Source organism: Haliotis rufescens, unplaced genomic scaffold (genome assembly GCF_023055435.1).
Source record: "Haliotis rufescens isolate VD_foot unplaced genomic scaffold, xgHalRufe1.0.p SCAF_1, whole genome shotgun sequence".
Classification (NCBI taxonomy): Eukaryota; Metazoa; Mollusca; class Gastropoda; order Lepetellida; family Haliotidae; genus Haliotis; species Haliotis rufescens.
In genome coordinates, this window is record NW_025963779.1 from 10630825 (window position 1) to 10651614 (window position 20790).

The window sequence follows — 20790 nt, forward strand, 5'->3', positions numbered from 1 at the left end:
GAGCTAATGCAGACAATAAGAATGCATACATATATTGCTTTGTCCTGTAAAGAAAGGTTCAAAAGCATATTATAATACTCTATGCTCATCTGAAGGTAATTGTATTGCTAAATCTAAGTGGTAAGCTGAGTTCTTATCTGATCTTGAATGGCATTGTAATTTCTCCAATCCCTTTAATCAAGGCAGGAAACAAAACTGGGGTGGTTTCAATTCAGGATAACCCACAGGATTTTGACAACTAATATTTGTCTCTGCAAAATCAAATTAAGGACTCTGATTAATGTTCGTTTTGTAATGAAGAGAGAGAGTCTATCTCACACATGTTTTGGGATTGTGAGTAAGTGAGTATGGTTTTACGCCGCTTTTAGCAATATTCCAGCAATATCACGGCGGGGAACACCGGAAATGGGCTTCACACATTGTACCCATGTCGGGAATCGAACCCAGGTCTTCGGCGTGACGAGCGAACGCTTTAACCACTAGGCTACCCGACCGCCCCTTTTGGGATTGTGACTTTGTTCAAACTTTCTGGTCACAGTTTATGACATGGTTGTCAAGAGGATGTAATCACATTCATAACCTTAATCTTACATTAGAATTAATACTTTTGGTTGTAAAAAGGATGTCATGACTGATGCTGTGTTTGATCTCTTCATCATCTCATCAAAATATTTCTTGTACAAATGTAAGATAAAAAATGATCTACCATGCCTTGTACATTTTAAGAATAATTTAAAAATGAGATACTATATTGAAAGGAACTATCATTTTGGTAAAAATGGGTTTATTTTGTTTAAAACTAAATGGGAAATGTATCATGTTTTATTCGAATAAGAACACATACTACAATGTAGGCATATGCGGCATCCCATATACAAAAATATGCACTGTAATAAACTGGGACGCAAGCCCATCCTCTTATGTGTTTTTCATTTTGAGAAAAAGTTTACCTTATGCATAACTTATAGTTGTTTTGTTATGGTTTCTCTTGCCTCCCAAAATCCATGTGATACACACATAAAAAACAGACACTTAAACATTTCAGGTCTACATTGGAAAAATGACATGGTGGGGTCATGCACCCAAACCCCCCTAGATAGCTTCATGCCTGTGCGGCTGGCGGCTTGCGGCTTGTGGCTTGCGGCTTGCGGCTTGCGGCTTACGCATCCAAGGAGATCCCATTATTTTGGAGACCAATGCAAACACTGTACTAATTACCACTTTATTATTATAATGTTTTATAATGTTTTGAACTATCCCTGATCTTATATGTGTGAATGGTGAGTGAATACTGTCTTTGTGTTGTCTTGTAAAAAAACTCCCAAAGAAACGAGACCTGTATCTTGATTATAAGTTCTTCAAGGTTTTTGTTCAATCATGTTTATCTCTGTAGTTCCGCTGGCTACAGAGATACATATGTAACAGAGATACAGGAATAAAAAATATCAATTTAAAAAAGAAAAGAAACTGGTAGTAGCAATTCGGATGATAATAATGGTTTAGCCGTAGCAGCAGCATATGCAACAACAGTAGTAGTAGGTATAAAGACACTTTGGCTGCAGCAGGCCTATTTGCAGCCACAGTAGTTTGATTCTGTCATGAAGAGTTATCTTCCTTAGTAACTACAGTCCTGGATGCACTGGTTGTTGCCATGGATCATCTTGTCCAGGGAATACAGTAAGTACAATTACCATGTTGTGCCTAGTTCAGTAAATAACAACAAACATCTATTACTATACCCTCATTAATTTCAATTTCATTTATTGAATGTGATGATGCAAGCTCCTCGCAGCAATAGCCCATTCGCGGAGCTGTCTATACTATCGCTGCCACCAGTCATAACTCCCCACTGTGATAGGTGGCCACAACCATGCTTGGAGTTGAACTTGCAACTGAATGACCGTTATGTTTACAAACAAGTGAGGACTGTCGTGGCGCCGAATACACTTATCGCTGCTAAATTACTTTCTTTCTTTGTCAGTTTGAATTTCTGTTTCATTAAAATTATCTTGTTATTGATATAGTAAGAGTGTAAGGGAGAAGTTGGTTGATTTTCCGTTAGTCTGCAATCTCGAACCAATCTGATTATTAAAACAACAAAGTAAATTCAGCTGGAAAACATGGTCAGTCGTAATCCTTTTCGAAATGAAATATGATGGCATTCCCAAAGATATAAACAAAAGTATAAACATTGCTACATTTGGGGTTAGAGGGCAAATTTCAAGATTCGTGTAATGGCCGCGCCCACACTGGTGGCAGCGATGTTACCGAGAGTGTAACGAAGGTGTCACACGCTGGGAAGGAGCTTTGTGATGATGTGACCAGGGGAAATAACTCTGCACTCTCCTGAATAATGATAGCAACAAAATAGGAATTATCTGCTCCCCTTAAGGAGGCCATTAACATGTGGCAGATTCATAACATTATGTCATCTCAGTATGTCTAAGCACCAGTGGTCACTAGAGGACGTAAGGTGTACGCGAGTCAGACCCTTTGTTAGGCCTAGCATCACTGTTACACATGGCTACCAGTCATTGGACGATGTTGATGTTATATGAACATGTACATGTTAGTGGACATATGTTGTGATCTATGTGCCTTGGTTAAAATTTTAATTTATTCATGGTACAGTGAAATATGCACTTGTCTTGTCACGTTGATGTGAGAAACCTTGCCTGCAACTGCTGTGGGTGGCTGGTAGAGTGCTAATGAAACACAGACAACCAGTAGCTTACAGAATCTCACACAAATGCATGTTTACCTCTATAAATGATTTTCTTTAGCTATTAGCATATGAGAGATTATGACTATAGTTATATTTGTTTCACTGTAGCATGCTCTGTGAGTATGAGATTGCGGATGCAGCTAAAATTACTAAACGCACTTTATCCACTTTGACAAAACTTTGGTTCTTTTTCACCGCTGTCAGCAATATTCGAGCTGTGTCACAGAGACCTGTAAATAATCAAGTCTTGTGAGAGGTCGACATTATGAACAGAGATTCACTCCATCTGGGCAGAGACAGCCTCCGTCCGTCCGTCTGGAGAGCGGAAGGTCCGGGGTTTGATCCCCGGCCGCATCATACCAAAAGACGTTAAAAGATGGTACTTGTTGTTACCCTGTCTGGCGCTCGGCATTAAGGGGCTAAAACAAGGACTGGTCGGCTCGGAGTCAGTATACTGTGTCTGTGTAGGGTATTCATGTTAAACTGCGGCATGGTATCTCGGTGTGCTTGCACTATAAATCGGCATCAGTCCAGACTAGTACAAGCAGCCACACACACACACACATGTGCATGCACGTCGCTATGTAAGTGCAATAATCTTGGACGTGACATTAAACCCCATTTCACCTCACCTCACCATCTGGGCAGGGTGACACATGATCACACATAGCGACCACCCATGAAAGGTTTAGGTCACATGCATGAGGTACTTGGTGGACTATTCTGCACCATGTCATGGGTTACTTTTGAAACCTTGACCAATGATAGCTTGATATTATTGGAGCACCTTGTGACCATAGGGGGCAGTGGGGTAGCCTAGTGATTAAAAACATTTGCTTGTCATGCTGAAGAACCGGGTTTCGATTCCCTGCATCGGTACAATGTGTGAAGTCCATTTCTGGTGTCCCCCGCTGCAATGTTGCTGGAATATTGCTAAAAGCGGTGTAAAAACAATACTCACTCATTCAAGACCGTAAGGTTTCAGGGTATGATCGTTTGTGTGTGGAAAGCTCCATTTAATGTTGGTGTTACCTGTGTTGTTTCAGAGGTAAGAGAGGGTTTGCCTCGAAGCGTGTCATCCTGCTGTCGGACCTGGGGGGAGAGTTCGGAGATGATCAACTGGACACCATTATTGGCGCCCTCCACAACTCGGGGACGAATCTCGATGTCATGTACGTCAGGGATGCTTTTTTGCTTTTGATTCATGAAATAATATTACATGTTTATACCGGACTGTTTACTCCTACAGTGTCTCTATAGTTCCTACTGTGACTCAGGTGAATAAGTAATGCATTTTGAGAATATCATGTCAATGAAGTGCTTTACAGATGAATAAATATTTCTTGTAATTTGGAACGAATACAGTAGATAACAAGGCATTCAAAACTTTATCTAAATATTTTTCGAATTGGTATCGATCGTTGTCTCTTTTAACACCTTTGAACCAAGTGTGCAATACGGAAATTAGCTGTTGCATTAGGGTTACTAAATAATATTAATTTGATAGACGCATGGAATGGTGTGAAAGGTTGATGACCAACTGAGGCTAAGCTGTTAAAACTGTAGGTTAATTCATCACAGCGATACTATGATTCATACCATAAGTTTGGGCGGTGTCGTACTGCCTCGAGAGAGGACGGTCATTCATTCATGGGTGCAGAACAATAGTTTTAGACAACACTTTTACCATGATATTATGAATCCAATTTCAGTGGCCCCAACATTGAGGATGATGAGGATGAGGAAGGGGGAGGAGATGCAGGGGGGGCATCGGTCAACGGTCATCGCAAGGAAAAGACCCCTCAGCAGCGAGCAGGGGAAGCTATGGTCAAACATATTCTGGACCAAGTGGAGGGAGAATGCTATTCGTTCAGGTTTGTTGACATGTCACTTCACTCAAATTTGGAAAGTACGTTCTGAGGTTTTCTTGTACGAGTTACATGACAATTTGTATGTGGCTCTCTGTGATAGCAAGCCAAGCACATCCACGGCCAAGAGAAATAACACTGGGGTGTCTAGGGAATGTGGGCAGCTGTTGTCGGGTCCCTTTATATTACTTTTGTCATACTAGCTACTGTGTGTGTGCAGAATAGAGAAGTTATGATACCAGTATATTGCTGAATACAATTTGATCTCTGCAATGTCGGACAAGTCCATTTTATGGACAGGGGAGTTATTCTCACAATTGTCACAGCGATTATCTGTACCTTTTCTCCTAATACCAATTGTCATATCTTGCCCACTTCTTGATGCGATTGTTCAGCCATCGCATTGATCTGCATTGCCCAGCTACATCTATTGGGAACAACTAGACACTAGACATTTACCTCTTAAAAATAGCATCTTCCAATTTACGACGTCATCAAGTTAAGAGCATATGTTCGAATCTCCAGAAATGACGTCATGATAGAACAATGTTTTATCATGGAATAAACCACACTCCCTTCCTCATTGTTTCCTGTATACAAATATCACAGTGAACTACATTTGCTTATTGATGGAAATAATGATTGCTTGAAGTCAGTCATAGTGCGATGTTTATCTTTGCAGTGAAGCGCTGCCTGCCCTGAGTTATTTCACCGCTCGCCAGGTCCGCCCGACAGCATGGAAATGTACAATGGATATTGGGCCTGATCTCCGCATACCGATTAACTTTTACGGAAAAGTGAGTGTTTGTTTGATTGTACCCGTGACTTGTGATCCCTGAATTGTACTCTGTACAGTCCATCCGACCTTACATTCAATAGGCATCATGGAAGTAGGAGGATAAATGTCAATTATGACAAACCCAATTTCACAAAAAGAACTCACTGAATATTGGAACACATTGTGAGCCCAGTTTTGGAGTTGTTAACTTTCGAATTTTATCGAAAATCAGGATCAAGTATAACTTTGATAATTGGAAATGTTGTGGCTGAGTAGCTGTTGCCCTATTATCACAAATAATTGCACCGTGTGTGGGGATTCCTGGTTGGAATAGAAGTTTATGCTGGTTGTACGAGGCGACTAAATGGATTGGGTGGTCAGGCTTGGTTGATTGTATGTCGTCATGTCCTGATGGTGTGGATTGTTGCTCATGATGTTGATCACTAATTCATCTGGTCCAGATTCATATTATAGGATGAGGTCTTACATCTGGCTCTAAACAACAAACAAACAAAAGAAATATTTGCAACTAAAGCAACTCTCACCCTTATTAAGGTTTGGCTTAAATGATACAGATAAAAGACTTCAAGTTGAAGCAGAGCTGGAAGAAGGTGTATGCAAAGGATCCTGACCAAAAGGTGGGCAACTTGCGGACACAGCACATGAACGACGAGGAGGAGACAGAGATGGAGAAAGAGGACATCGTGCAGGGTATGTAGGGATGAGGTGGAGGGGGACGTGAGGGGGTACATCAGGCAGGGTGTGTAGGGATGAGGTGGAGGGGGACGTCAGGCAGGGTGTGTAGGGATGAGGTGGAGGGGGACGTCAGGCAGGGTGTGTAGGGATGAGGTGGAGGGGGACGTGAGGGGGGATGTCAGGCAGGGTATGTAGGGATGTGGTGGAGGGGGGACGTCAGGCAGGGTGTGTAGGGATGAGGTGGAGGGGGACATCAGGCAGGGTGTGTAGGGATGAGGTGGAGGGGGATGTCAGGCAGGGTGTGTAGGGATGAGGTGGAGGGGGGATGTCAGGCAGGGATGAGGTGGAGGGGGACATCAGGCAGGGATGAGGTGGAGGGGGATGTCAGGCAGGGTGTGTAGGGATGAGGTGGAGGGGGATGTCAGGGAGGGTGTGTAGGGATGAGGTGGAGGGGGGACGTCAGGCAGGGTGTGTAGGGATGAGGTGGAGGGGGACGTCAGGCAGGGTGTGTAGGAATGAGGTGAAGGGGGACGTCAGGCAGGGTGTGTAGGGATGAGATGGAGGGGGGACGTCAGGCAGGGTGTGTAGGGATGAGGTGGAGGGGGACGTCAGGCAGGGTGTGTAGGGATGAGGTGGAGGGGGATGTCAGGCAGGGTGTGTAGGGATGAGGTGGAGGGGGACGTCAGGCAGGGTATGTAGGAATGAGGTGGAGGGGGACGTCAGGCAGGGTGTGTAGGGATGAGGTGGAGGGGGATGTCAGGCAGGGTGTGTAGGGATGAGGTGGAGGGGGACGTCAGGCAGGGTATGTAGGAATGAGGTGGAGGGGGACGTCAGGCAGGGTGTGTAGGGATGAGGTGGAGGGGGACGTCAGGCAGGGTATGTAGGAATGAGGTGGAGGGGGATGTCAGGCAGGGTGTGTAGGGATGAGGTGGAGGGGGACGTCAGGCAGGGTATGTAGGAATGAGGTGGAGGGGGACGTCAGGCAGGGTATGTAGGAATGAGGTGGAGGGGGACGTCAGGCAGGGTGTGTAGGGATGAGGTGGAGGGGGACATCAGGCAGGGATGAGGTGGAGGGGGATGTCAGGCAGGGTGTGTAGGGATGAGGTGGAGGGGGACGTCAGGCAGGGTGTGTAGGAATGAGGTGGAGGGGGACGTCAGGCAGGGTGTGTAGGGATGAGGTGGAGGGGGACATCAGGCAGGGATGAGGTGGAGGGGGACGTCAGGCAGGGATGAGGTGGAGGGGGATGTCAGGCAGGGTGTGTAGGGATGAGGTGGAGGGGGACGTCAGGCAGGGTGTGTAGGGATGAGATGGAGGGGGACGTCAGGCAGGGTGTGTAGGGATGAGATGGAGGGGGACATCAGGCAGGGATGAGGTGGAGGGGGATGTCAGGCAGGGTGTGTAGGGATGAGGTGGAGGGGGATGTCAGGCAGGGTGTGTAGGGATGAGGTGGAGGGGGACGTCAGGCAGGGATGAGGTGGAGGGGGATGTCAGGCAGGGTGTGTAGGGATGAGGTGGAGGGGGACGTCAGGCAGGGTGTGTAGGGATGAGGTGGAGGGGGATGTCAGGCAGGGTGTGTAGGGATGAGGTGGAGGGGGATGTCAGGCAGGGATGAGGTGGAGGGGGATGTCAGGCAGGGTGTGTAGGGATGAGGTGGAGGGGGACGTCAGGCAGGGTGTGTAGGGATGAGGTGGAGGGGGATGTCAGGCAGGGATGAGGTGGAGGGGGATGTCAGGCAGGGTGTGTAGGGATGAGGTGGAGGGGGACATCAGGCAGGGATGAGGTGGAGGGGGACGTCAGGCAGGGTGTGTAGGGATGAGGTGGAGGGGGGACGTCAGGCAGGGTGTGTAGGGATGAGGTGGAGGGGGACATCAGGCAGGGATGAGGTGGAGGGGGATGTCAGGCAGGGTATGTAGGGATGAGGTGGAGGGGGATGTCAGGCAGGGTGTGTAGGGATGAGGTGGAGGGGGATGTCAGGCAGGGTATGTAGGGATGAGGTGGAGGGGGATGTCAGGCAGGGTGTGTAGGGATGAGGTGGAGGGGGACGTCAGGCAGGGATGAGGTGGAGGGGGATGTCAGGCAGGGTGTGTAGGGATGAGGTGGAGGGGGATGTCAGGCAGGGTGTGTAGGGATGAGGTGGAGGGGGACGTCAGGCAGGGATGAGGTGGAGGGGGATGTCAGGCAGGGTGTGTAGGAATGAGGTGGAGGGGGATGTCAGGCAGGGTGTGTAGGGATGAGGTGGAGGGGGACGTCAGGCAGGGATGAGGTGGAGGGGGATGTCAGGCAGGGTGTGTAGGGATGAGGTGGAGGGGGATGTCAGGCAGGGTGTGTAGGGATGAGGTGGAGGGGGACGTCAGGCAGGGATGAGGTGGAGGGGGATGTCAGGCAGGGTGTGTAGGAATGAGGTGGAGGGGGATGTCAGGCAGGGTGTGTAGGGATGAGGTGGAGGGGGACATCAGGCAGGGATGAGGTGGAGGGGGATGTCAGGCAGGGTGTGTAGGGATGAGGTGGAGGGGGATGTCAGGCAGGGTATGTAGGAATGAGGTGGAGGGGGATGTCAGGCAGGGTGTGTAGGGATGAGATGGAGGGGGACATCAGGCAGGGTATGTAGGGATGAGGTGGAGGGGGATGTCAGGCAGGGTATGTAGGGATGAGGTGGAGGGGGGATGTCAGGCAGGGTGTGTAGGGATGAGGTGGAGGGGGACGTCAGGCAGGGTGTGTAGGGATGAGGTGGAGGGGGGATGTCAGGCAGGGTGTGTAGGGATGAGGTGGAGGGGGATGTCAGGCAGGGTGTGTAGGAATGAGGTGGAGGGGGACGTCAGGCAGGGTGTGTAGGGATGAGGTGGAGGGGGGACGTCAGGCAGGGTGTGTAGGGATGAGGTGGAGGGGGATGTCAGGCAGGGTGTGTAGGGATGAGATGGAGGGGGACATCAGGCAGGGATGAGGTGGAGGGGGATGTCAGGCAGGGTGTGTAGGGATGAGGTGGAGGGGGGATGTCAGGCAGGGTGTGTAGGGATGAGGTGGAGGGGGGATGTCAGGCAGGGTGTGTAGGGATGAGGTGGAGGGGGGATGTCAGGCAGGGTGTGTAGGGATGAGGTGGAGGGGGAAGTCAGGCAGGGTATGTAGGGATGAGGTGGAGAGGGGACGTCAGGCAGGGTGTGTAGGGATGAGATGGAGGGGGGACGTCAGGCAGGGTGTGTAGGGATGAGGTGGAGGGGGACGTCAGGCAGGGTATGTAGGGATGAGGTGGAGAGGGGACGTCAGGCAGGGTGTGTAGGGATGAGATGGAGGGGGGACGTCAGGCAGGGTGTGTAGGGATGAGGTGGAGGGGGACGTCAGGCAGGGTGTGTAGGGATGAGGTGGAGGGGGATGTCAGGCAGGGTGTGTAGGAATGAGGTGAAGGGGGACGTCAGGCAGGGTATGTAGGGACGTCAGGCAGGGTTTGTAGGGATGAGGTGGAGGGGGGACGTCAGGCAGGGTATGTAGGGATGAGGTGGAGGGGGACGTCAGGCAGGGTATGTAGGGACGTCAGGCAGGGTTTGTAGGGATGAGGTGGAGGGGGGACGTCAGGCAGGGTGTGTAGGGATGAGGTGGAGAGGGGACGTCAGGCAGGGTGTGTAGGGATGAGGTGGAGGGGGACGTCAGGCAGGGTATGTAGGGATGAGGTGGAGGGGGACGTCAGGCAGGGTATGTAGGGATGAGGTGGAGGGGGACGTCAGGCAGGGCATGTAGGAATGAGATGAAGGGGGGACGTCAGGCAGGGTGTGTAGGGATGAGGTGGAGGGGGACGTCAGGCAGGGTGTGTAGGAATGAGGTGAAGGGGGGACGTCAGGCAGGGTGTGTAGGAATGAGGTGAAGGGGGACGTCAGGCAGGGTGTGTAGGGATGAGGTGGAGGGGGACGTCAGGCAGGGTGTGTAGGGATGAGGTGGAGGGGGGACGTCAGGCAGGGTGTGTAGGGATGAGGTGGAGGGGGACGTCAGGCAGGGTGTGTAGGGATGAGGTGGAGGGGGACATCAGGCAGGGATGAGATGGAGGGGGACGTCAGGCAGGGTGTGTAGGGATGAGGTGGAGAGGGGACGTCAGGCAGGGTGTGTAGGGATGAGGTGGAGGGGGGATGTCAGGCAGGGTATGTAGGGATGAGGTGGAGGGGGACATCAGGCAGGGTGTGTAGGGATGAGGTGGAGGGGGGACGTCAGGCAGGGTGTGTAGGGATGAGGTGGAGGGGGGACGTCAGGCAGGGTGTGTAGGGATGAGGTGGAGGGGGACGTCAGGCAGGGTGTGTAGGGCTGAGGTGGAGGGGGACGTCAGGGAGGGTGTGTAGGGATGAGGTGGAGGGGGGACGTCAGGCAGGGTGTGTAGGGATGAGGTGGAGGGGGGACGTCAGGCAGGGTGTGTAGGGATGAGGTGGAGGGGGGACGTCAGGCAGAGTGTGTAGGGATGAGGTGGAGGGGGACGTCAGGCAGGGTATGTAGGGATGAGATGGAGGGGGGATGTCAGGCAGGGTGTGTAGGGATGAGGTGGAGGGGGGATGTCAGGCAGGGTGTGTAGGGCTGAGGTGGAGGGGGGACGTCAGGGAGGGTGTGTAGGGCTGAGGTGGAGGGGGGACGTCAGGGAGGGTGTGTAGGGATGAGGTGGAGGGGGGACGTCAGGCAGGGTGTGTAGGGATGAGGTGGAGGGGGGACGTCAGGGAGGGTGTGTAGGGATGAGGTGGAGGGGGGACGTCAGGCAGGGTGTGTAGGGATGAGGTGGAGGGGGACGTCAGGCAGGGTGTGTAGGGCTGAGGTGGAGGGGGACGTCAGGGAGGGTGTGTAGGGATGAGGTGGAGGGGGGACGTCAGGCAGGGTGTGTAGGGATGAGGTGGAGGGGGGACGTCAGGCAGGGTGTGTAGGGATGAGGTGGAGGGGGGACGTCAGGTAGGGTGTGTAGGGATGAGGTGGAGGGGGGATGTCAGGCAGGGTGTGTAGGGATGAGATGGAGGGGGGATGTCAGGCAGGGTATGTAGGGATGAGGTGGAGGGGGGATGTCAGGCAGGGTGTGTAGGGATGAGGTGGAGGGGACGTCAGGCAGGGTGTGTAGGGATGAGGTGGAGGGGGACGTGAGGCAGGGTGTGTAGGGATGAGGTGGAGGGGGACGTCAGGTAGGGTGTGTAGGGATGAGATGGAGGGGGGATGTCAGGCAGGGTGTGTAGGGATGTCAGGCAGGGTGTGTAGGGCTGAGGTGGAGGGGGATGTCAGGCAGGGTATGTAGGGATGAGGTGGAGAGGGGACGTCAGGTAGGGTGTGTAGGGATGAGATGGAGGGGGGATGTCAGGCAGGGTGATTAGGGATGAGATGGAGGGGGGATGTCAGGCAGGGTGTGTAGGGATGAGATGGAGGGGGGATGTCAGGCAGGGTGTGTAGGGATGTCAGGCAGGGTGTGTAGGGCTGAGGTGGAGGGGGATGTCAGGCAGGGTGTGTAGGGTTGAGGTGGAGGGGGGACGTCAGGCAGGGTGTGTAGGGATGTCAGGCAGGGTGTGTAGGGATGAGGTGGAGGGGGACGTCAGGCAGGGTGTGTAGGGATGAGGGGGAGGGGGACATCAGGCAGGGTGTGTAGGGATGTCAGGCAGGGTGTGTAGGGATGTCAGGCAGGGTGTGTAGGGCTGAGGTGGAGGGGGATGTCAGGCAGGGTATGTAGGGATGAGGTGGAGAGGGGACGTCAGGTAGGGTGTGTAGGGATGAGATGGAGGGGGGATGTCAGGCAGGGTGTGTAGGGATGAGATGGAGGGGGGATGTCAGGCAGGGTGTGTAGGGATGAGATGGAGGGGGGATGTCAGGCAGGGTGTGTAGGGCTGAGGTGGAGGGGGATGTCAGGCAGGGTGTGTAGGGTTGAGGTGGAGGGGGGACGTCAGGCAGGGTGTGTAGGGATGAGGTGGAGGGGGACGTCAGGCAGGGTGTGTAGGGATGAGGTGGAGGGGGACATCAGGCAGGGTGTGTATGGTTGAGGTGGAGGGGGGACGTCAGGCAGGGTGTGTAGGGTTGAGGTGGAGGGGGATGTCAGGCAGGGTGTGTAGGGTTGAGGTGGAGGGGGACGTCAGGCAGGGTATGTAGGGCTGAGGTGGAGGGGGGACGTCAGGCAGGGTGTGTAGGGATGTCAGGCAGGGTGTGTAGGGATGAGGTGGAGGGGGGACATCAGGCAGGGTGTGTAGGGCTGAGGTGGAGGGGGGATGTCAGGCAGGGTGTGTAGGGATGAGGTGGATGGGGACGTCAGGCAGGGTGTGTAGGGATGAGGTGGAGGGGGGATGTCAGGCAGGGTGTGTAGGGATGAGGTGGAGGGGGACGTCAGGCAGGGTGTGTAGGGCTGAGGTGGAGGGGGGACGTCAGGCAGGGTGTGTAGGGCTGAGGTGGAGGGGGGACGTGAGGCAGGGTGTGTAGGGATGAGGTGGAGGGGGACGTCAGGCAGGGTGTGTAGGGCTGAGGTGGAGGGGGGACGTCAGGCAGGGTGTGTAGGGATGAGGTGGAGGGGGACGTCAGGCAGGGTGTGTAGGGCTGAGGTGGAGGGGGGACGTCAGGCAGGGTATGTAGGGCTGAGGTGGAGGGGGGACGTCAGGCAGGGTGTGTAGGGATGTCAGGCAGGGTGTGTAGGGATGAGGTGGAGGGGGGACATCAGGCAGGGTGTGTAGGGCTGAGGTGGAGGGGGGATGTCAGGCAGGGTGTGTAGGGATGAGGTGGATGGGGACGTCAGGCAGGGTGTGTAGGGATGAGGTGGAGGGGGGATGTCAGGCAGGGTGTGTAGGGATGAGGTGGAGGGGGACGTCAGGCAGGGTGTGTAGGGCTGAGGTGGAGGGGGGACGTCAGGCAGGGTGTGTAGGGCTGAGGTGGAGGGGGGACGTGAGGCAGGGTGTGTAGGGATGAGGTGGAGGGGGACGTCAGGCAGGGTGTGTAGGGCTGAGGTGGAGGGGGGACGTCAGGCAGGGTGTGTAGGGATGAGGTGGAGGGGGACGTCAGGCAGGGTGTGTAGGGCTGAGGTGGAGGGGGGACGTCAGGCAGGGTGTGTAGGGCTGAGGTGGAGGGGGGACATCAGGCAGGGTGTGTAGGGATGAGGTGGAGGGGGGACGTCAGGCAGGGTGTGTAGGGATGAGGTGGAGAGGGGACGTCAGGTAGGGTGTGTAGGGATGAGATGGAGGGGGGATGTCAGGCAGGGTGTGTAGGGATGAGGTGGAGGGGGTACAGGGTATGGTAACCTATTACAACAAAGCTATAAACCATGTCAGAAGTGTCATGCCTCACGAAAAGAAGTCCATAAAGTCAATCTCGATAATTTTCCTCTTAGACCCTAAAACAAAAAGATATGCTCTTGTTCATTTTGTTGCCAGTAGAAATCTTTTTGATTAGAAGCATTACTCACAGAAGTTGCAGAAGAAATACTTTGGTTATTAGGAAACTTTCCAAAGACACTGAAAATATTGGGATTCACTGCCAAATGATTTGAAAGAAAGAATAATTTTGAAATTGCATGAAATTCCTGAAATATTTCATCTCTCCAAATGTTGCAGGTTATCGCTATGGTAACACATTAGTGCCAATGTCTGAAGATGACAAAGAAAACATGAAGTACAGAGCGGAGAAATGTCTGAAGGTTCTTGGCTTTACAAAAAGTGAAAATGTGAGTATGTTCAAAAACGTCAAGTTCATGTTGTCCAAAGTTTAAAAATGTGTTTATTTGTAAAACAAAATGTGAGAACATTAAAACAAAATGTATTTCACTTCATAGAAAGTGGGAAGGTGTGTTCAGCGGTATGTTAATAGTTTTTATATGAACATCATTTCAACCCTTGCACTAACATTTTCAGGTAAGACGCCATCACTTCCTCGGAGATGGGACAAATGTTGTTTTTGCAGAGAAAGGTGATGAGGTAGGTCACTCTCCTACCCAGAGTTCCATGCGGACGGCAGCCAGCCAGCATAGTACCTCTGCCACAGGCCAGCGCCATGTGACGATTCATTACATCTTTCACAGTCCATTCAAGATATTGCATATGCTTTTCATCCGTTTCATGTTTGACAAGTCTACACATTTTCATAAACAAATTTCAAAGAATGGTTACGGTTCATTAAGAAAGTATCATAAAACGTGAAAATCTACTTGTTTTTGCGTAGTTATCCTTTGTTTACATTGGTTGTACGGCTCCACGTGCTGTCACCGAAGCCCAACGGAGAGCTAGCGATATGGTCACTTTGATGCATAAATAGATATTGTCATGCAACTCACTGTCACAGTTGTAGTAGTATATCTATATAATTATGCAAAACAATATGTAAAGTGCCCCGTTTCTGACGTTTCTCAGTGTATGCTGAGTTCAAGATTGAAGAGTCTAAATATTCAGAAATATGTATTTATGCAAGGGAATTCACAGGGGTTTCCCCAGGAATGTGGAAGTAGTCTGTCAGTGTTTACGTCATTTCAAGAATTACGTCTCGTTAAAAATGTCTGAATGTCAAATTGTGTCATTCATACGCTTATGAACTTCAGTTTTGCGGTCATGTGACTGGCCTCTCTTCCAATGGAAAAGCCATATATTGTGTAAACTTCAAATTAAAAAAATATTAATATTAATGGGTGTGATTGCACATTTACCATGAACCATACTTACCACCCTAATTTTAATATGTCTAGTCCGGTAGCCTGACACGTCAATAATTCACTCTGTCCAAAAGTGCTAATACCTCGCTACATGGAAACTGGGTCAACGTTTCCCGCATAGTGATATGCTGTAGGCCTGACCTCATGTCGCTTGTCATGACCCGCTTCACGGATATGGGTCATTGTTTCACTGCAGCGGCTGCAGGCGAGAGACTCCCCTTGATGATTGTGCCCCAATAATACAAACGTGTTTTGTGTAATAATTTACAGTTAGGAATGTTTTACCAAATATTTCCATAATTATTTATGTATTACATATGTATGCATATCATTATACATGTGTGGGACAAAGTTTCTTTTATAACTGGGGCGGTCGGGTAGCCTAGTGGTTAAAGCGTTCGCTAGTCACGCCGAAGACCCGGGTTCGATTCCCGACATGGGTACAATGTGTGAAGCCCATATCTGGTGTCCCCCGGCGTGATATTGCTGGAATATTGCTAAAAGCGGCGTAAAACCATACTCATTCACTCACTCACTCACTCTTTTATAACTTTGTTTACATCCTTCTAACTATTACTCATCACCATGGAACTTTCTCCAACCCAAAAACAAATTAGCTGGCGTTGATGCCTCTATAGACCAACATTGTAGAATGTGTCACTGTGAAATTAGAGAATCATACATTGAAACTTATCACCTCTATAGACAGACCCTGTTTTTAACTCATTCCTCAACTACAGGCTGCTGGGGTCGCTCTCTCTGCCATGATCAACGCCCTCTATGAGACAAACATGGTGGTCATCGCTCGAAGAGTCTACTCCAGTGCCTCAGGACCTAAACTTGGAGTTCTCTGGCCTTCCATCAAGGCCAATTATGAGGTAGGCACTCACTTCACAGACAGGGATTGTTACAGCTGTGTGGCCTAAAACTACAGTCAAATGAGTTGGCCTGCCAGCTCTAGACTTGGGAAATACAAGTTTTTGGTGTCAAGTTATTGCATTTATGGCATATCTAGCTCACCTGGAAGAATGTAAAGTGAGCTTTTGCCATGGCCAGTTTGTTAGCATTTGTTTTTGTAATATTTTATTTTTTTAGCTTTTAATATTATAAACTGCCACAAAGTGGAAGGGGAATATAGGAATGGGTGCTGACTGTCTGTCCTTCCATCCTTCCGTCCGTCCGTCCGTACATTTCTTTACCAAACTTGGCACATAGATAGGTCTAGTGGTAAACTGTGCCTTTTGATAGTTGGGGATTTAAAAAAAAAATTATTTAACCTTTCCATTGCAACGACTTTTACTTAGACTGAAAATGGCGGTAGTGCTCGTTTCTGGAGCAGATCTTGAAAACTGTCCAATATTTCTTGCACACAACCGGACATGTCATATTGGCGGAGGATATGAGTATTTCATGCTTGATTGACCTTTGCACTTTCAAATTCTCTCGAATTGCATTTCCTTGCACTGCAAACATCTCCCAAGAATTCACTGGACCAATGAAGCTGAAGCTTCACGTGCTTGTTGCCACCCCAGTTTGTTCAAGAGGTTCGAATCTAGATTTCAATATGGCCATATTGCCATATCAAAAACCTCTATATGGTCATTACTTGGGATATTATCAAATTTGACCTTGATTTCACCTTTGCACATTGACCATGTTCTAAGTCTTAAATTCTTGTTCCAACCAATGATGCCACCTGACTTTCTTAAAGACTCCCGTTTTCAAGAAAGTTGTAATGGCAGTCATATTGAAAAATCGGTTTATGGCCATTTTTTACCTTGTTTTAACCCCTGTAAAGTTTTCTCTTCTGAAATTTACCAGACTGAAGAATCTGACATTGTCCTGCTGTTTACTCCTTATTATAGATAACATAATTGTTCAATTAGTTAGGTTTTGGTAATATTTGAATATCAATGCTGATAGCACTCAGTGACTGTCCTTATTGACTACATATCTAGGTGAGCCACAGTGCTGTGACACTACTTTTCCTCAGTACTTATGCAAAAATATTTTAACATGAATGCTAACTGCAACTTTTTTTGGCACTATTTTCATTTATTTCCTGGAACTATGGTGTGTATGAAGGTGCCACCAGTGATCAGTGTTGCTTTAAATAGCAGTGGGTTGGTGCCATATGCATCACAATATTGAAATCATTTGTTCTGTAAAGCAGAAATATACACAACACTTTTATTGCCCTGGTTTGAAAAACGGGGTGGGTGGGGGAGGGGGGGGATATAGCGATCAGCATGTGCATCCGTTTTCCATTTCAGGAGCAGAACTCCAAAACTGTTTAATATTTCTTGTTGAAACTTGCTAAATAGATCAGTCTAGTGGGGAACTGGTGCCATTTGATGATTTGGGATTTTTGTGGTTATCTTTTTTTTATGTTTTCATGACGACAAGTGGGGTCGTTTCCAGAGCAGAACTTAAAAAACCCGTTGTTTTTTCTGGATGAAACTTGCTAGATCACTCTTGTGGTGAACTGGTGCCATTTGATGATTTGGGATTTAGAAAAATAACAAACAGCGTTATTTATTTTTTCACTGAACTGAAGGTATCCAATGGCAATGAAAGAGAAGTGGGGTACAAAGAGGCCAAACTCTATTTCTGAATTGCACCAGACTGGGGGGATGTGTTATCTTCTGATGACTCTTGTTTATGCAAAGTAGTGTCATAGTGTGATTAACTGACATGCTTCACTACAGACTTGGTGATCTGCTGTTTCAGGTGTAACATGGTAGCTTTAATGTTTTCACTTTTGGAAAAGAAAGTCAACTCATTGAATGATGTCTCGTTGTGAAGAACTGCTTATTTAACAATCAAAACAAAGGAACTATCATCGAAAATTCGCTAATGAAGAAGTTACAAAACATAGTTGTTCAGTGAGAAAATAATTTCCCAGACAATAAATAAATCCCCATAGTTATCTTTGTTATTATTATGTTAACACAAATTGTATAAACATTGAGGACTGTGCAATCAAGTTTGTAATGATTCTTGGTATGAGACATGGTGGTAAAATCCAAGAGTCAGTTGTGTATTATGAATGTCATTGTAGTTCTCTTGTGTAGATGATGCTGTGACATGCTATCAACTTTGAATGGTTTTACGAAGAAAGACTTCTGAAATTTGTAAAGCAAGTTTTGTATCTCTCAAATTACATGAATTTTCTTGTGCAGTGTTTGTATTGGGCGGAAATCCCTTTTGCCGAGGACCTACGTCAGTTTACCTTTGGAACTCTGCCCATCACTGATGAGGGTGAAACCAACAAGAAATACAAACCCACTGGTATGTATTGAAGGATATACAGTCACACTTCTTACAGAATAGTGTAATGTTTACGTCAGTGTTATGTTTAGCTCACCTGACAGAAAGTCAAGTGAACTGAAGTCATGGCCTGTTTGTGTGGTGCCCGTCATGAACACCTTCCCCTCAGAAACAGGACCAATGAAGCTGAAATTTCACAGGCTTGTTCCTGCCAATGAGGGCGGTCGGGTAGCCTAGTGGTTAAAGTGTTCGCTCGTCACGCCGAAGACCCGGGTTCGATTCCCGACATGGGTACAATGTGTGAAGCCCATTTCTGGTGTCCCCTACCGTGATATTGCTGGAATATTGCTAAAAGCGGCGTAAAATCAAACTCACTTACTCACTCACTCACTCCTACCAATGATGACACCCATATTTGTTCAATTTGTTTAAAACTGATTTTCTATATGACCTTTATGGCATCCTTATTGAAAAACCTATTAATGGCCATTATTCGGTCATTTTTTTACAAAATGTCATTAAATAAATCACATGTGTAGTTAGTAGTGGGGTTCAACATACGTGTTACGTTTTTTGCAATATTTAAATTTTGACCTTGATTTGACCATTCTGAATACAGAAACTACTTAGATCCATTATTTAGCCATTTTCTTTCTAAGTGCAATGAAATGTGGTATATGTGGTGTTAGTAGTGGGAGTTAACACATTTGTTCAGGTTTGCATGATATTTTAAGTTTTGACCTTTCTATCACATTGCACTTCGACCTTGCTCTTTTTATCTCTGAAATGGACTGGACCGATGAAGCTGAAACCTCACGTGATTGAAATCACCAGTGATGTCACCTGAACTTGTTCTTAGCTTCAAATATCATTTCAATATGGCCACCACAGCAGCCATTGCTGAAAAGTCAATTTATCGCCATTACTCACCCATGTTTGCACAAAACGTAATGAAATTTGGTATTTGGTTTGTTAATTGTGGAGCTCAAATGCATATTTTGCTCTGTAAACTTTTTCTCTGAACAGTGGCAGGTATGTTTCTCCTTCTGCTGACAGCATATTTTGTTAAGACAAGTGGTTATATATGTAGACATTTTGAACTACGTGATCAAGTGAGCTACAGTGCCGTGGAACTATTCTTCTCGTCATTATGTCAACGCATGCCAATGTTGTTTCCACAGCTGAGCAACTCACTGCGGTGGATGAACTCATCACATCCATGGACCTGAGCCAGGCTGCAGGGTAAGCTCCATACACTGATGGAAATAACTTCCTTCACACAAACAATCAGTAGTATAAATGTATAATTTCATCTATATCCTTCTCAGGAAAAAGAATTCAGCATAAAGTAAACAAAATATGGGACTGTTCTCTAAACTTGATTTCATTTCAACATTTGTCAGAGTTTGGGTAGGTGAATCCGTCATTATTAAACTGTCCAGCTGTTAGTAACGCAGTGAAGAGATATTACAATTGGCTACATTCTACAATATTTCTAACTTGTTGGAATGAATACAGGGGTTTACGTACACCTGCTCAGAGCCTGATATTCAGCCCCAAGTTTGCATCAAATGTCAATTACAATTGCCAAATTGGAATTAATGTTAATATGGTTAGATCTTCTATGCTGGCTTTGTAGACAGAACATATCACTGATAACAGGACCAAACACAATATGATAAAGGCAAGGAGGCGTTCACGCTTAGTTTCATCTTCCCGAGGCAAGAGAGTTAACTGACTATAAAAGTCCATTCTCTTTCAGATTAAATCCTCCTTGGGGCACTTATTGCATTTTCCTTGCTCAAGAAAATCTACATGACATAGTTGTAACCATTTTCCTTAATATAAAATGTTACCACACAAAAAACTGTTTTTGTATGATATAGGAGCACCCCAATGGGGCCTCACCCTCTATAGGCGACACACGCCAAGGGGAGCAACTCTCACCCAAATCACTTTTCCTTATGTCATCAGACTGTACAGACGTACTTCTAAGACCGCTGAGAATTGAAAACTTCGTCCTACTTATTGTGGAATATTGAAGACATGGCTCAATCTGTATGTGTGGTATTTTTTCCCTTTCTTTCTTGCAAAGGCGTAATTCCTCGCATTTATGGGTTTTATATGTTGTACCTCGGCCGCCACGTGCTCGTAGCACGTATGGAGGCCGCTGTGTAGCTTATTCTGTTTGGTAAAATTTCATGTTCGGGTACAACTGACATGGCTTTTTTTATCTTAACTTTATTTCGCTACATTGTTTCCATTTCAACCCAACTGTAACTTTCATAAATTGCCCTGCGGGCGCACGTTACTGTGTGTTTTTTTCCGCCCGGGTGGGGGGAGGTTTACTACGCTCCCTTTATATGTTACAAATGTATACACGGCCTTGGCTATCGATTTCGCGTGTCCCATTTTCGTTACGCCTTTGCATATGTTGTGTTGTAATTATGCATGTATCTTTCTGCAATTTCGCCATTCGCACTGATACATTTCCCCCCCCCCCGCGTTCCCTATCCGTTTAGTGTTGTCGGTCTGTTGCAGACTTTCAAAGGTTGTTTGGGGTACGACGTGGCAATACCACCGCAGGACTCCCACCCTAAGTGCATTCGCTGCTTGGCGGAGGAGGGCCACGATGACCAGTCGTGTGCCATATGTGGCGCCTTCACTCCCAGGGCCAGAAAGCGTAGACACGCTGACCTAATTCATTTTACGGGATTATTGGAGGCGGGGGCAGACATACGTTTGGCAAAATCTGCCCCCCCCCCGTCAAAAGGTAAGGGCAAGAAGACCAAGTCTTCCGCCCCGGTCCCTTCTATCTCCGCTGCGCCTGTATCG

The 20790-nt window shown here is 48.2% G+C and overlaps 1 protein-coding gene across 1 annotated transcript in view; it reads left to right on the forward strand.

Moving 5' to 3' along the window:
• LOC124147426 (X-ray repair cross-complementing protein 5-like) overlaps positions 1-20790 on the forward strand; it is a 38078-nt gene that overhangs the window by 4250 nt on the left and 13038 nt on the right. The window contains exons 4-13 of the mRNA XM_046518093.2: positions 1629-1677; positions 3772-3897; positions 4438-4599; positions 5276-5390; positions 5947-6082; positions 13598-13707; positions 13895-13957; positions 15426-15563; positions 17868-17976; positions 19137-19197. Coding sequence (XP_046374049.2) covers positions 1629-1677; positions 3772-3897; positions 4438-4599; positions 5276-5390; positions 5947-6082; positions 13598-13707; positions 13895-13957; positions 15426-15563; positions 17868-17976; positions 19137-19197 — 1069 coding nt within the window. The remainder of the gene's footprint in view (positions 1-1628; positions 1678-3771; positions 3898-4437; positions 4600-5275; positions 5391-5946; positions 6083-13597; positions 13708-13894; positions 13958-15425; positions 15564-17867; positions 17977-19136; positions 19198-20790) is intronic.